Raw genomic sequence first — 15,395 nt, 5'->3', positions numbered from 1 at the left:
ACTACTGAGGAGATATCTAGAAGAATATGAATGATTGAAGGGGAGGGGCAAAAATCGTCGCTCAGGCATGTTTTTGTTTCCAGATCGTAAAGAAGAAGAAGAGAAGTTTGTCTTGTACGATTAAATCTAGTCGTTGGTTTCGTGGAAGACCAGGGGCGTAAAACGTTGACAGAAAGCTGTTGCCAACAAGAAAACTTGTTATGCATAAGATTGTGAAAAATAACCCGGTTGATGGTCAAGACACCCTCGCGTCGATTCACCTATATCATATTTCCTCGAAAACAAAGGTTATCCAAGTTCAACAGTGAAAATCTTCTGAAATGTGTTAATAGCCCTTCTCCATTGATAAGAATGAAAGGGTTGATAAATCTTAGTGAGTCTATCACATTGATGCTAGTGAAATTCAGGGAAATGATCAAAAATAATGTTAAAGATATTGTGATGGAAATGAAAAAGATAATAAAAACAAAATAGATAAAATAACTAAACACGTACTTGAAATTAGGCTATAATAAAAAAAAAATACACATTAGTTTTTTTCCGGCCTCAATTCTTATTCTAAGGGAGCTGAAAAAAAAAATGATAAATTTAATCAGATTGAAAGTCAAAATCCTCTGAATCTGATATTTGGACACTGTGGAAATCAGAAAGAAATGAGATGAGAAGGAATGACCGGAAGTCAAGATACGATGGAAAGAAAGTTTTGACTATAGATTAAGCTTTAGCCAAAGTATCTGGGCAAGTTATCACCCTTTTGTTTTGTTTTGCAGAAATGCCTTCAATTGATGTAAATGAGAAGACGTGCCTTAATGGCAGAGACTTTTCAGATTCGATAATAAAATTCAAGGAAGGAAAACCGTCTCTTGAATTCAAACCAACAGAGGTAAAAATCCGAGGGAAAAAGTTTGAGTCTTGCGATGAGGAGGAATTGTGGCAAGCTACTGAATGGCTGACGAGCAAGAAAAAATCGTCCCTAGTCCTCTTACTCGGAGCTACCGATCTTCGGTCAGTGAAAACATTTTTGTTGCTGCTGTTAGAACTATTCAATCATGCAAGACATGAGCAAGTAATCCAAAGCCAGTGGTACCAAATCAGGAAAGTACCCAATCAACTAGTGCCGAAACCACTTGAGGGAGAGGCTTCGTGCTCAACAAGTTACTTCCAGCCGTCCCAACAGGTAATCAGGCAAATTACAGAATCAATTAAAGCGGAAGTAATATCCCAGATAGGGACATCCCCAGTAAAGAGAGCAAGGCGTGAATTGTTTGAACTGGCCAAGTCGACGTCAGATTTTTCTGGCCCGTTATTCATGTCTCGCTTGAGACATCTCGCTGCTGTAGCAACCTCAACCGGTGACCCTGAAGGGGAAAAGTATCGGGTGGCGTACGAACAGTTCTTACCGTATGTAAGTTTTCCCCAGCATGAGCTAGTTCATAGCATAATTAATGTGATCGGCACGTCTACGGAGAAAGCGACTTTCGGGGAATTGCGGAGACTGCTTAAGAGTAAATTAAAACTTGACACAAAAAACCAGCCGTTTGACAAGTGTCAAGAGGTTCAAGTGGCAATTCCCTAAAAATATGCCTTAAGCCCATTGTATAATCCCAACCCATGGTATAATCCTTATGGATCTTCGAACTTTCCCCCCAGAGATACAGGAGGGGTCGTGGGGACAGAGGTGGCAGAAGATGCTACAACTGTGGTTCAGGGTCACATTTGGTGGCCGACTGTTTCGTGGGAAAAACCACGCCAAAAAATGAGGAGTAAAAGTTTCTTTTGCTTTTCTTTCTAAACCAGTCTAATGTTGGTCTTGTATATTTGAATGTTTGGTGTGCACAATTAAAAGAGTGAAACAGTTTTTGTCTTCGTTTATTCGTTACTACCATTATCTTTTTCTTTTTGCCTTTTACCCCATATACTCTCTTATATTTAGTTTTATTTTTCCCTACTGAGCCCTGTAGGTACGGAAATACGTATGTAAATGTGTAGATGTGTGTAGGCGTACTACAGAAACACGGTGCCCTTAGAGACGTGAGTTCCAGCGTGGGTATGGCAATATTTGGGTGAGTCATGGACAGCACGGGCACCCTTTGGCGGACTATACCTTAAAGCGTATCTTAATAAAAAAAATGTGAATAACTTCACATTCAGCTGCATTTGGACAAAAAAAAAAAAAAAAACAAAAAAAAAAAAAAAAAAATGGAACATACCAAGTTAATGTCACCTTGAGTTTCCTCAGGGAAATATTGGTAAAAGTTTGAATAACAAATTGACTACGACGAGAAAAGTATTAGCTTTTAAGAATGGCTAGGTAGGAATTGGCCAAAAATTTATTTGGAACCACTGCATAGAGGAAGAAAAAGAACTTTGAGAAAGATTAAAATCAATTGCAGTTTTGCTTATATGTAAAACGTCTAAAAGGTAAATATTTTTAGATTCCAAATTGTGGACCAGAGACATGGACAGATGCACAAGGGAGTCCGGTTGAAACCCCTGTCCACCCTCATGCAAGCCATTTATGAGCTTTGATCATTGGGATCAAAGAAAGGAGTATGTAGTCCTAGACACTCGACGTTTTATCGCCGGAAATTTAGTGAATCACATATCGCATTGGAAAGAAGTCTCACAAGTGATAGGGATCACACATTCAAAAGAAATTTTAGGTTTGATCACTAATGGGGTTGACTTAGAAGCTTACTTTGTTCCGTATAAGGGTGTCTATAGAGGGAATTTCTATGATTCAGTTGTACCAGTTCCAGCAGAATTTCCTAATTCAAAATCAGTGGACCTGCTTCACAATTTTGCTAAAAACACTGTTATAACACGTATTCGTAATGGATCAGTGCTGCCATGGGGAAAGGTAGGATATTGTGACCCTCCAAAACTGGTAATGGGACTTACTATAGAACCAGAGAAACCTAGGCTATGTCACGATGAAACGTTTCTGAATTTATGGATAAAAGATCTCCCATTTTCGTTAGACACATTGTTGGATATACAACCATATTTAAATGTGGATGGTGAAGGTTTTTCGGTAGATGAACATAGTGCTTATGACCACGTTTTTGTCACGCCAACTAGCAGAACGTACCTTGGATTTAAATACCCTGGAGTACATGTAGAAGACGAAGAAGACTGGTATTTTGTTTGGACTCTGTTGACTTTTGGCTCTAGGTTATCTCCATATGTTTATGCGCGAATTTTGGAAATACCAACCCTTATTTACAGGAAAGCGGGGGGATGGGGATGCAAGCATTACGATGACGCGTTTCATTACATTCCCCCTGGCCCCGATTCTCACTCTGTGGGAGAACGACACCTTAGATTTGTAATATCGCTGGCGGGAAAATTAGGATTTTTTATATCAAATAAATCGAAATTACATTCATCCTCAAAAGTGAAACATTTGGGCGTGTTTATTGTCTTTAAAAGCGGCTCTTTTATAATACCAGAGGATAAGGTGGAGAAATTTGAAATTTTGAGGATTGAGCTCCTTGGTAAACCTTATTTAAAGGTTAAAGACTTGCAGAGGTTTATAGGAAAGGTAGTAAGATTCACCCCTGCCTTCCCTCATGCACGTCTTTTTATAAAATCATTTTCCTCGTGTGTGGGAGGCTGGGAAAGAAAAATGACTCCAGGAGGAAAAATACCAGAAAATGTGATAGAAGAGATAAGATTTTGGGGAGGTTTAAAAGCTTCACCAAGGGTTTTCCCTTGGAGGAGTAGAGTGCAGCCCATAAAGAGTTGGTGATTTTTACGGATGCGAGCAACTACAAATGGCTCGTTTAGGTCACCCGAGAATAAAGTTCTGGAGTTTCTGATTACTTTGCACCTTCTCATTTAACTTCACCCATACATGTAAAAGAGGCAAAAGCCGTCTTAAATGCCATCCAAGCTGTTTCAGAACTGGTCAGAGATTCCCGGGTGATAGCTAAGGTGGATAACAAAGCGGTTGTTGATAGCTGGACCTTTTCAGGGGGTGTTGCTGGGGATCTTAACAACATATTGAAGGAACTGTTCCTATCAGTTGTAAAATTGAATATTTGGTTGAATATGATTTATGTACCCTTGAGTTTGAATCTTGCAGATGCGCCTTCAAGATCGATTGAGAAACAACACTGTATGCTTAGTGGCTGGGCATGGTCAAAAGTGCAAAAAGCCTTTGGTGAAGGGAGGGGGCACACATTTGATTTAACGGCACTGCAATCAAATGTTCAGCATGATCTTCAAGGGGTTCCATTGCCTTTCTATTCGCCATATCCGCAACCTGGCGCAGTTGGAATTGACTTCTTTACCCAAAAATTGTCTCCATTGGAAAATTATTATGTTTTCACCCCTTTTTGTATGATCCCACATGTTCTACATCATTTGTTAAACATGCATGTGGAAGTCACAATTGTGCTCCCTTTTAAAAAAGAAGCACCATGGTGGCCCATCATAAAGACATATGCCAGAGATTTCTTGCCCTTAGGGAAAAAGGGAGATAAGAAGGTTTTGCGTTTTCCTTCGAAGAAGGGATATGTCAAAGATAATAAAGGTCTGATAAGTGATCTAGTAGCAGTAAGAGTCAAATTTTCCAATATTAGAGTACATGCAAGTCTATTATGTATTTGTATTTGATGAAAAATGATGATTTTGATAAATAAAAATTGTTCAGCCTAAAATGCTTCGATTTTGATTGCAGATTCATACCCAACATAACCTTATAAGATGGGAAACCAGGCGAAAAGAATTGGTTGATCTGCTCCGGACCTCACCCTATGGGAAACGGAAATCAAGATTGCAGGAGGACCTAGAGCACTTTTTGAGGGGTCGTGATAAAAAGCTTTCAAACTGTTTACCTAGAAATATTGTTTTCTTTTTGATATCGAGAGAAGAAAAGGGAAGAAAAGGGAATTTTACATCGCTTTGAGTGCCCAAATTTAGCGACCCGTCAATCAGATTTCGGATGTTTACGCAATAGAGCCTTCTTTATTATACAGTTCTTCGGAGGATATAGAGCCTCAGATTTAGCTCTAACTAAAAGTAAAGAGATCCTTTTCTTCCCGGATAAAGAGGGTCTGTTGTTTAACCATACGTTTGGAAAAACCCTGAGGCAGGGAAATTCTAATACCTTTGCCATTTTCCGGACCCATGATGAAAAATGTCGCCCGGTTCAAGCTTTCCAAGACTACCTTAGTTTCGCAACAGAATGTGGCTTATCGTTCTCATACGGGTTCCTGTTTAGGACAATCAGAGGCGATGTCTTCATAAATAATCCCATCGATTATGCAACCATTTATAGGTCCCTGAAGAATACGTTAACGGAGATTGGGCTATCAGATGGAGAGACACCACACAGTCTTAGAGCTGGTGGAGCAATAACGCTCTCAGCAGGAGGAGCTGGAATTGAAGAAGTTGAATGGAGAACAAAAGGTACCGCAAACTACTACTTAGCATGGAAAAAAGTAATGTTGAACGAGAACAGAGACACTTTGAAGAATTTGGAGAAATCAGGTAGGGTCTATGATGACCTTAATAACCTAAAAGGTTTTACTCTACTTTTTCCTTGATTTGGTTCTCAAATTGATAAGATTTGGGGTGATATTTGTTTATATATGTTAATTAATGACTATGATAGTATTGTGTTTTTGGGGATTTGATTATAGAAGCATGATGGGGATGATGCTCTTCTTGCCCAATCTTAGCAAGTTGTGAAAGCTGGGAGCTGAGTAGGATGGTAAAAGATAGATTACTATCCTACCCGGAAACAGCTGAAACATGACAGTTCCTATTTGATAGAGGATGGAGGAAGCAGGGGTGTAAGGAGGCTATCCATAAACATATTATGGAAGTGAAAAAAAAAAAAAATGGACGGGAAAAGGGAAAAAAGTTATGGACAAAGAGAATCGAGAATTGATATGGATGAAAGCTCTCAGTAGACACAACCAGCATTCTTGTGGGGTACCTTACGGTGCTCTTCTTGCCCTATTTTAGCAAGTTGTGAAAGCTGGAAGCTGGGTAGGATGGCGAAAGATAGATTACTATCCTTTAACAATTCCTCTGGACCATTCCTATGACAATTTCTATTATAATTGTCCCCAGTGACAATTAAATAAATTATTCTTGGAAAATTCTGACAATTCCTATTGCTTGATAATCGGTCAGTCAAACGAGCACCTAAGACTATCCTTTAACCTACAGCTTTCCTAAGACAGTTCTTCAAGAAACCATCCAGCAAAACCTTGCACAGCCTTAAGAAGCACCAACGTTTAAGAGCCATATTTGACCACCGTGACCAATAGTATTCTAATCTTACTTTGAAGGCTTTTCTTCCTATTTTTCAAAATTGCAACAACTGCAAAAAAAAAAAAAAAAAAAAAAAAAAAAAAAAAACAAACACACACACATAGCCCATTGCCTACTCTACTTTCCAACTGTTACCTAGTATTTGAGTACTCAGAGCTTTCCTAAGACCATTTTTAAGAAAGTATCCACCAATGTTGCACAGCCTTTCCAAGTTTCAGAGCCATGTTCAAACACAGTCATTGTGTTGGCCTCCAATATTCTAATCTTAGTTCGAAGGCATATCCCCATATTTTTTTCAGGCGCAAAAAAATACTTCGCCCCTTGGCTACTCTACTTTTCAAACCTTCAGTATATCCACCATCATTATCAATAATACTACCCAGCTACGTGAAATTTTCCAATTAGTCAATCAAAATATATAAACTAGCTATAAATTTGATACAAAATAGCCTATCTTTATGTAGAATACCACTGGAGCCTAAAAGGAGCCATAGAAGGAGCTTTTTCCTTATAAAGTTTTTCAAATTTCTTAGATCTGCTTACCCCTCAATTTCAGCTGGTGGTTCCCCCTCGTCAATCATTAATAACTTGACTAGATCCTCTTTTTGAATTTTCACTTTTCGCTTCTTCATCAATAACGCAGTAACATGTGCACCTTCTTGAGATAGACGGTAGCTGCACTCAGTTCCTCGATTGTCAGTACGGATCAGAATCTTAACCCCAGTGTTAATTACTGAAAGTAATTATCATTAGCATTAATTAATCAGCTTTTTATTGATTAGAATTATTATAATTATATTAAACATCATTAGTAATATAAGTATTACTGATTATTGATAATTAATTATCATTTGCGTTAGGCCAGCAGAAAAAGAGCGTTAAGCAAGTTCTGACATAAGATATTACATTTTTTTTTTTGCTTGACATTAAGTGCATCAAAGTTTCAAAAGAGCAAGCCTCCAATAATGAACTAAGTAAAAATCTCCTTATGCAGCAAGGGTGTCTAAATGGTATATCGCCAATATCTCAGGAACGACAAATGGTTTTTAAGTTTAAAATTTCAGGGATTGGTTGAAGTAAATCAAAAGAAACCATATGCATTTAGGTTGTCAAAAGAACGTATCGGCAACATCTCAGGAATGAATGAGGTTATCAAGTTGAAACTTTTTATAGAGCGTTGAGGGGGACGTTGAACTATATCAAAAGATCTTATTTGTATCCAGGATGACAAAAGGGTGTATCTGAAATATCACAGAAAGGGCTAAGGGTATTATGTGGAGAATTTCAATAAATATTGAGGGGGTAATGAACTAAATCAAAAGACACTATGTACACCCAGGTTGTCAAAAACGTTGTTTCTATACAGTTAATAAGAGAAACAACGGTGTCAACCGTTAAATTTGACATCATGTGACTCGATTTTTTTTACTGGAAAAACCAACAAAAATACGATTGAATTACAAAAAGTAAAAACGGGTAAAATAAAATAGTAATAAAAAAAAGATAATAAAAAAGGGACGAAGTCTAGCACTAAAGAGTCATAGACACTAATAAGTCAAGTTTAAAACAAGGTCGCCGTAATTCCGTCTCTCCAAAGACTGGTCTAACAGAGATCCTTTTGCTGAGAGATAACGCAGTATAAATATATTTTTTTTTTTTCAATCCCCCCCCCCCAAAAAAAAGAGCTATTCTTCCATTCTTCAAGGAAATAAATTTGCAAAAAAATATAGCGATCATTTTTAAACTATCTGATGTTTTCCTCTTCTTCACTTACCATTAAATTACATTTGCATTAAATAGAATTTACCAATAAACTTACTCTTAATTCCACTTTCGTTCGATGTCATGATGTTTCTAATTCCAGAAGAACTAAGATAAATATTTTTCTTCTTGTCTTCAGTTGTACGGGAAAACAAATCCTTTGCATTTAATGAATCAAAACCATAGTAATCACGAATTTCAGGCCATATTGGTTCATCGTCACGAAAGTAAACAAAAGGATCTTCCTATAAAAACAAAAGAAGAAAATGGCAGTTTACATAATCCTGTCTGGTGATTTTCTTAGCTCCGCTGATGACTAACTGATTATCCAGCCATTCCAGCCGGTTTTTTCTCCAAAATAATTTCTGGAATCACAGTGGGAAAGCATGCCAAAACGGGAAAACGTAGAAAAATTATGTAATTCAGAGCCCATGAAAAAAGAGAAGAAAATGCTTACATTTTGGCAAAGAACTCCGCTTAGCCAACTTCATAGCAAATAGAAGAATAAAAAGTAGACAATAGTAAAAAAAAAATAAGAAGAAATAAGAAATAGAACAAAATAAGAAAGCAAATTTTGAAAGTAAATATTCACTTCTGAAGTGAACTGTGAAAAGGCGACTGAATTGTAGACTTCGATGTTGAATGGCAGATCAAACTTTCATTTCAGAATTTGTTCTATGTTTGTATCTTTTTGAATGGTGATATTTGTCTAAGTTTTGTATTAGTACCAGGCGACCGAGCTTGGATCGGTGAAAAGAAAGACAACTTTTTTAAGGTTTTAATTTCAATTTATTTTATACTACAAACCTTTTTTCATGTTTATACCGCCAAAATGTCCTATATTATCGACAATCAAATTAAACTGTAATGAGCTTTAAAAACTATTTAGCAGACATTCATCATTAGTACAATTTATTACAACCATTCTATGTATCTGTGACGGAAATTCATAAGAAAAACTTTGGAAAAATCCGAATATGGAAAAAACATTTCAATGAAATATCCACGACTTTCGAATGAGAAGTCCTACTCGCCATCCCATGCGCTAAGCAGGTTTACGTAAACAAATAAAGAAAACAAAATCATAAATATATAATAGACTATCAAAGCATTTGGTTGCAAAATACAAAGACGATGTTAAAAAAATAGACTTAATAAGAGCATTATAAACTTTTTTTCTAAGGTATTCTGATTTAAAGCAAGAATTTCCCTGTCAGAACTTTAGATCTAGGTTCTGACGGGGATTTATCTTCGTTAGCTGGAATTCAAAAAAGTGTTGTGCTTATTTTTTTCCCCAAGGGGTTTTTCTAACTTATCCTTCCTGTGCCGACATCACTGAGGTAACATCTCACATAAGCATCAACGAAAATTCTTACATACTTAGAAGCAATTCAAATCCGTGTTAATGATGCTGAACCTTGTCAGTATATTTACCTCTCCGTTTGTGATAGTGTTCTGGCATTTTTTAAAAATAGACCTTAGATTTTTAATCTGTATACAGTGTTGCATATTCTAATATTCAAAAACAGATAGTTAAAATCGCGTACAATTATTTACAACTAAATTATTCCAAGCTTTTGCACACCTCGTGGATTTCTAGATACATTCTGTCAGGAGTCAAATTTCGCAAAATTGGTCAGTCAACTGGAACTTTTAATAGACCACAGCACATTTGAAGAAGTAGAAAATATTCTCTGCGACTAAAGCTACGTCTCTTCAGTAGCAATGTGCTATCCATACTCCTCTACGCTAGTAAGTGCTGAAAAATGAACAGACATCTTGAAAAGAGAATCCTTGCAATCAAAAAAATGTGCCTGAGGAAAATTTTAAATGTAAGTTGGCAATAGTCATTAACTCTGAAATCCAAAGTAGAACGGACGAGCCTCTTACTACTTTTGTTCAAAGGAACAAGAGCTGGATATATTTAGGACATACACTCTGTATGAAAGAAGGTGACCTTCCTCGGACAGTCCACAATTATAAACCAGACGGCAGAAGAAGGCAAAGTCGTCAAAAGAACACCATGTGGCGAACTTTTGACTGAATTCTGAGGACGACTGAGACCCCATTATTACCTGCATGGGAAGATTTCATCGCTGCGGACCTGCTTCGGGACGAGTGGAGAGGCTTTGTCGGCGCCCTGTGCGCCACCAATGGCTTCGGAGAGGGAGGGAGAGAGGGTGGAGAGAGAGAGAGGATTTTTTTTTTTTTAGGGGGGGCGCAAAATAGGTTGATCCGATAAGCTTGCTTTAGGAGCAAGTTTATTTAACGCAAACTTGCGTTAGTTAAGTAAATTACACTACTTTAGACTACGTTAGGGGGGGGGGGGCTCGCCCGCCCAGATCCGCCAATGTAGGGGGGGGGGTATATAATATGGTGCTGAAATCAAGGTGGTATCTTTTTCCTCTTATTTATCTGGATAGATGTTGTTAGTGTAAAATTTGCATATAAATAATTGTATATGTTTATAAACTTCAATGGAAAGTGACTGTTTCTTTCCTATCTCGCTCGACATCAGCCCAATGAATTTTCATCATTAATTCATAATTTCACAATAAAACAATGTGCTTTAGAATTTGTATTTGTAATATTGTATATTTGGCTTCATTCTTTTACTTTTCTTTTGGTGCCAAGGAAAACTTGAGATTCCCTGTTAATGGGTCCTTCTTTAAAATTTCCACTATGGAGTTTCATTTCTGATCAAGTCTTTTTTTATATTTGAGCATCACTTACTTTCTTGCTTTACTTTCCTTAAATCTTTGCTCCTCTTCTTTATTTTTTTCTTTCAGCGTCAAAGAAAAATTTCGGAGGTGCATCATCACTCAGCTTGAATAATTTTATTTTTATAATTAAATAGTTTCAATAATAATTGATTTCTAAATAATGAAACATAAAAATTAAAGAAATAAAATAATTGAAGAATCTCTCTTAAATAATTAAATAATCTTGTAGAGTTGGTTTCTAGTATCGTTATTGATGCAAGTCAGTAAGTTTTTCGCTACCTTTTAATTTTTAAATAGAAAATAAACAAAAAAGAACATGATAGTTGCTACCAACCTTAAATCCCCAGACACGTTTTCGCTTCTTATTAGGAGGTTGTTGAGTTGGTGGACCTTGGACTGCAGCCCATGGATCGCTTGGGTCTTTTTCCCAAGGAAGAGGTTTTACTTTCTTAATCAGAGCAACAAAGAAACCTCCCGTATCTTGAAGATGGGGCAATACTCGAATACACCTAGAAATAAAATATTATTACACATTACAGTACACAAAATTTTAGTCCGTCGAAAACTAATTATTATTTTTTAATTACAAAGTGTCGACGTGTAATGCTATAAGATATGGAAATCAAACCTGTTCAGGCCCTCATTTACCTAGAAGTCCCGATCGGTACGTCACTGAAGGTCACGCACGTACTTATTATTGTTGATACCCTTTGAAGTTTATTCTGCGTATGGAAACCATGTCCCGAGCTAGTCATGATATTCAAGCCCGATTGTAAAATGCGCTGGTTTTACTGAATTTTCTCTACATCTCTACCTTTTGGGATTGCTTCACACAGACGGAGAAGAAAAAGGTGCGTACAATCTATTTTTAAAATGCAAAGTATTTTCTTGGGCTTCCACCATGGTCCAAAAACCAGAATTTGGTTGGTGGATCCGGACTGACAGATGGCAGTTCCTAACAGAGTAGCGAATCTCCATAAAAAAAAACCTGACTATATGTCATCCTAGGGCAACTCTTCAGGGACAGGCTTGAGATGAATATGTTATTTGAATCGTGATGTTGAGTTAGCCGTTTTGTTGTATGTGTTGATATTAAACCCTGTTCTGTTGTTTGTCATCTTTTTATTATTATTTTCTTATACTCTGCCGGCATTTTGTACAGTTTTTGGCAGGTTATAAATCTATATAATGTCAAATTCTTGATTTTAATTAAAATCAAGTGGTTACAAGCATCAAGCCATGGCTAATTGTAAAAAAAAAAGCCAAGGTAGATAGTCTGAGTGAGAGGCAAATCTGGCATAAGCCCTTTTTAGGATTGTATAAAAATGATGTCATTTCACTTGTAGATAGATACGTCTATCATCCATCCGTCTATACATCATTCCTAGGGCAGAACTAAAGTAGATAGTCATAGAACTGAGGGATGAAAGATCGGATTGATTTTGGGTTGACACGTGACGGACAATGTCAACTGGACTTATAAAGCAAAATGGAGGACTGAATTTGCTTGGACTCACAGGCAAACAAGTCAACTAAGCCTAAAAGGTGTGGCCGCTTGTAGTCTCAGGTGGAATGCAGTATCATAGGATTGACACATGACCAAAAAGTATCTTAGAATGTTATGTTACACAACAAAAATGTTGAAGACGAGCGGAAAAATCAGAAAATGCAGAAGGCTAATAATCAGTTGCTAGTATCAGTAAAAACCATTTATATTAAAGGTATCTAATCTAACTTAAGGTGTAGAATTGGTGTCAATAGGAGATCCTTCAAAACGAAACCCTACGTAAACAAGAATAAGAAACTTGAGTTAATAGATGAGAATCTTACATAAAGTGTCAAAGAGAAAAAGAAGCAATATTTCAACATGGAGAATATGCCAAAGATTGATCTCACCAAAATATTCAAGAAGTGGTTTAAACGAAATTATTCTTCCTGTAGCAACAATAACCTTGCAGTCAAGCTGCAAATCAGTGATTAGTCTGCAGATTATGATTTGACAGGCTGCAACTGCATTAAATTCCTAATCGGTTAATCATTGGTTTAATATTTAAACCACTTATATTCAGGGGGGGGGGGAACATTCTACAGATCCGAGATGCATACAATAAAGATATCAAATGTACGAAATGCGAAGTATTGCTATAAGTGAAAGAGAAAGCAAATTTTAGAAAAATGAACACTTAAAAATATCTTGAAAACAAAAGCGTATATTTCTCCTTTGTTATATTAATTAAAATAAACTTTTTCCACTTAATAAGTTTTTCAAAGAAAAGTAGAACTCCATTAAAATGTTTAATGGAGTAAAAGTTTAAATATGTTTTTACTTTTATAACTTTAATATATCAAATAATATTAACATTTTGATTACTAAATATCACAATATGTATATTAAACGGACAATGCAGATTCATTTGTATTTTTTTCAGTAAGGTGCAAATTATGTTCTGGCCTTGGGAAGGCATAGGGGTTTTGAGCCCAACTTATGTTAATTTCTGCTCGTTTTGAGTTTGACTCGGTTATTTATTGTAATTTCTGTTCGTTTTGGGTTTCATTTATTTATCGATGCTGATTTGTGGTAGTTTCACACTCTGTCGATTATTTAATTTTATTTTTGCTCATTTTTGGTTTAATGGAGTTCTTTACTTTTCTGTGAAACACTTATTTTGTGGAAAAAGTTTTTTTAATTAATTTCTGTTCGTTTTATATTGACAAAGTCTTTTTAGGGAAAAATACAATTTTTAACAACATACACCCTTTTAAAAATCTGGACACAAATAGTAGTGTTTAATTTAGTTTCATACCTCCTCTAGTTGACCTGAAGTAGAAAACTTGATACCATTCGCAAAAAAAATCTGTTTACTTTCTTTGATAGCTTGGATACACTTACGCTATTTTGATTTGGCTATATTTTAAGAGTAGAAATAGCCCCAAAAGTTTGAACATAATACCCTCAGTCGTTCTTGTGATACTGCTGAGATGCCCTATTGGGAATTAGCATTAACACAGTGTATTTTGATTTAATCTTGAGGCAACATTTAGTTTTTAAACATAATGGACAAACAGGAGGGTGGGCGTAGGAGGGGAATTAGTTGCCCTCAAATCACTTTCGACTATTAAAAAGGGCATCAGCCCTTTCTATTTTCAATCGAATGAGCCCTTTTCGAACTTCCGACGGCAACTCCTTCGATACGAAGTGCCCTGGTCTAAACAACAACAACAAAAATAATAGGTTATACCCATATCGATCTTTACCATAAAAATGTCAAGCTTCCAATCACTTTCGACTATTAAAAAGGGCACTAGGACTTTCGATTTCTAATCAAATGAGCTCTCTTTGAGTTTCTACGACAACGCTTTCTATAAGCACCTTATCTGCCTCAGGGCATAAATTACAACCCTTACCCTAAGGGCTGTGAGGGTGGTTGTCATTCTCAAAGACCTAATTTCCAGAACTTTCAACTACGTTAAACAAAATAGCCATCTAAAAATTTTGATTGGATGTGTTTGGGAAATGGTGGGCGTGAGAGGGGGGTTATTCGCTATCCAATCACTTTCAACTAATAAAAAAGGCACTAGCCCTTTCAATTTCCAATCAAATGACCCCTTTTGAAGTTTGTATGACAACACTTCAAATAAAAACCTCATATGCCCCCCGGGCACAACTTACAACCCTTGCCCTGAGGATTGGGGGGGGGTGTCATCCTCAAAGACCTAATTTCCAGAACTTTCTACTACAAAGTTGAACAAAATGGCTATCTGAAAATTTTGATTGGATGTGTTTGGGGGAATGGTGGGCGTGAGAGGGGGGTTAGTTACCCTCCAATCACGTTCGACTAATAAAAAGGGCACTAGCCCTCTCAATTTCCAATCGAGAGGCGACTATAAAAAAGAGCAATTTCAATTTCCAATCAGATGAGCCCCTTTTGAAATTTCTACAACAACTTTCTATAGAAACCTTATATGCTCCCAAGGCATAACTTAAAACCCATGCACTGAGGACTCTGAGGGGGTTATCATCCCAAAAGACCTAATTTCCAGAACTTTCAACTACGTTGAACAAAATAAATATCTCAAAATTTCTACAACAACTTTCTAAATAAACCTTATATGCTCCCAAGGCATAACTTAAAACCCATGCACTGAGGACTCTGAGGGGGTTATCATCCCAAAAGACCTAATTTCCAGAACTTTCAACTACGTTGAACAAAATAAATATCTCAAAATTTCTACAACAACTTTCTAAATAAACCTTATATGCTCCCAAGGCATAACTTAAAACCCATGCACTGAGGACTCTGAGGGGGTTATCATCCTAAAAGACATAATTTCCAGAACTTTCAACTATGTTGAACTAAATAGATGTCTCAAAATTTTGATTGGATGTGTTTGGGGAAATCCTGGGCATGAGAGAAAGGTTAGTTGCCCCTAAATCACTTTTGACTATTAAAAATAGCACTAACCCTTTCAATTTCCATGTAATGAGCCCTTTTGAAGATTCTACAACATCGCTTTCTATAAGAACCTTATATGCCCCCAGAGCATAACTTACAACCCTTGCCCTGAGGGCTGCGCGGGGAGGGGTTGTCAACCTTAAAAACCTAATTTCCAAAACTTTCAACT

The 15,395-nt window shown here is 36.6% G+C and overlaps 1 protein-coding gene across 1 annotated transcript in view; it reads right to left on the bottom strand.

Moving 5' to 3' along the window:
- Positions 1-6,827: 6,827 nt before the first annotated feature.
- The window catches only part of Nsun2 (tRNA (cytosine(34)-C(5))-methyltransferase Nsun2), a 53,431-nt gene continuing 44,863 nt past the window's right edge, over positions 6,828-15,395 (bottom strand). Inside the window, exons 8-10 of the mRNA XM_089103061.1 lie at positions 11,107-11,281; positions 8,108-8,294; positions 6,828-7,021 (exon numbers count right to left, since the gene is read on the bottom strand). Of these exons, the coding sequence (XP_088959187.1) occupies positions 6,828-7,021; positions 8,108-8,294; positions 11,107-11,281 (556 nt within the window). The remainder of the gene's footprint in view (positions 7,022-8,107; positions 8,295-11,106; positions 11,282-15,395) is intronic.

Source organism: Artemia sp. Qi Xiang Cuo, chromosome 17, assembly GCF_049724085.1.
Source record: "Artemia sp. Qi Xiang Cuo chromosome 17, ASM4972408v1, whole genome shotgun sequence".
Taxonomy (NCBI): Eukaryota; Metazoa; Arthropoda; class Branchiopoda; order Anostraca; family Artemiidae; genus Artemia; species Artemia sp. Qi Xiang Cuo.
This window is presented reverse-complemented; position numbering and strand designations above follow the sequence as displayed.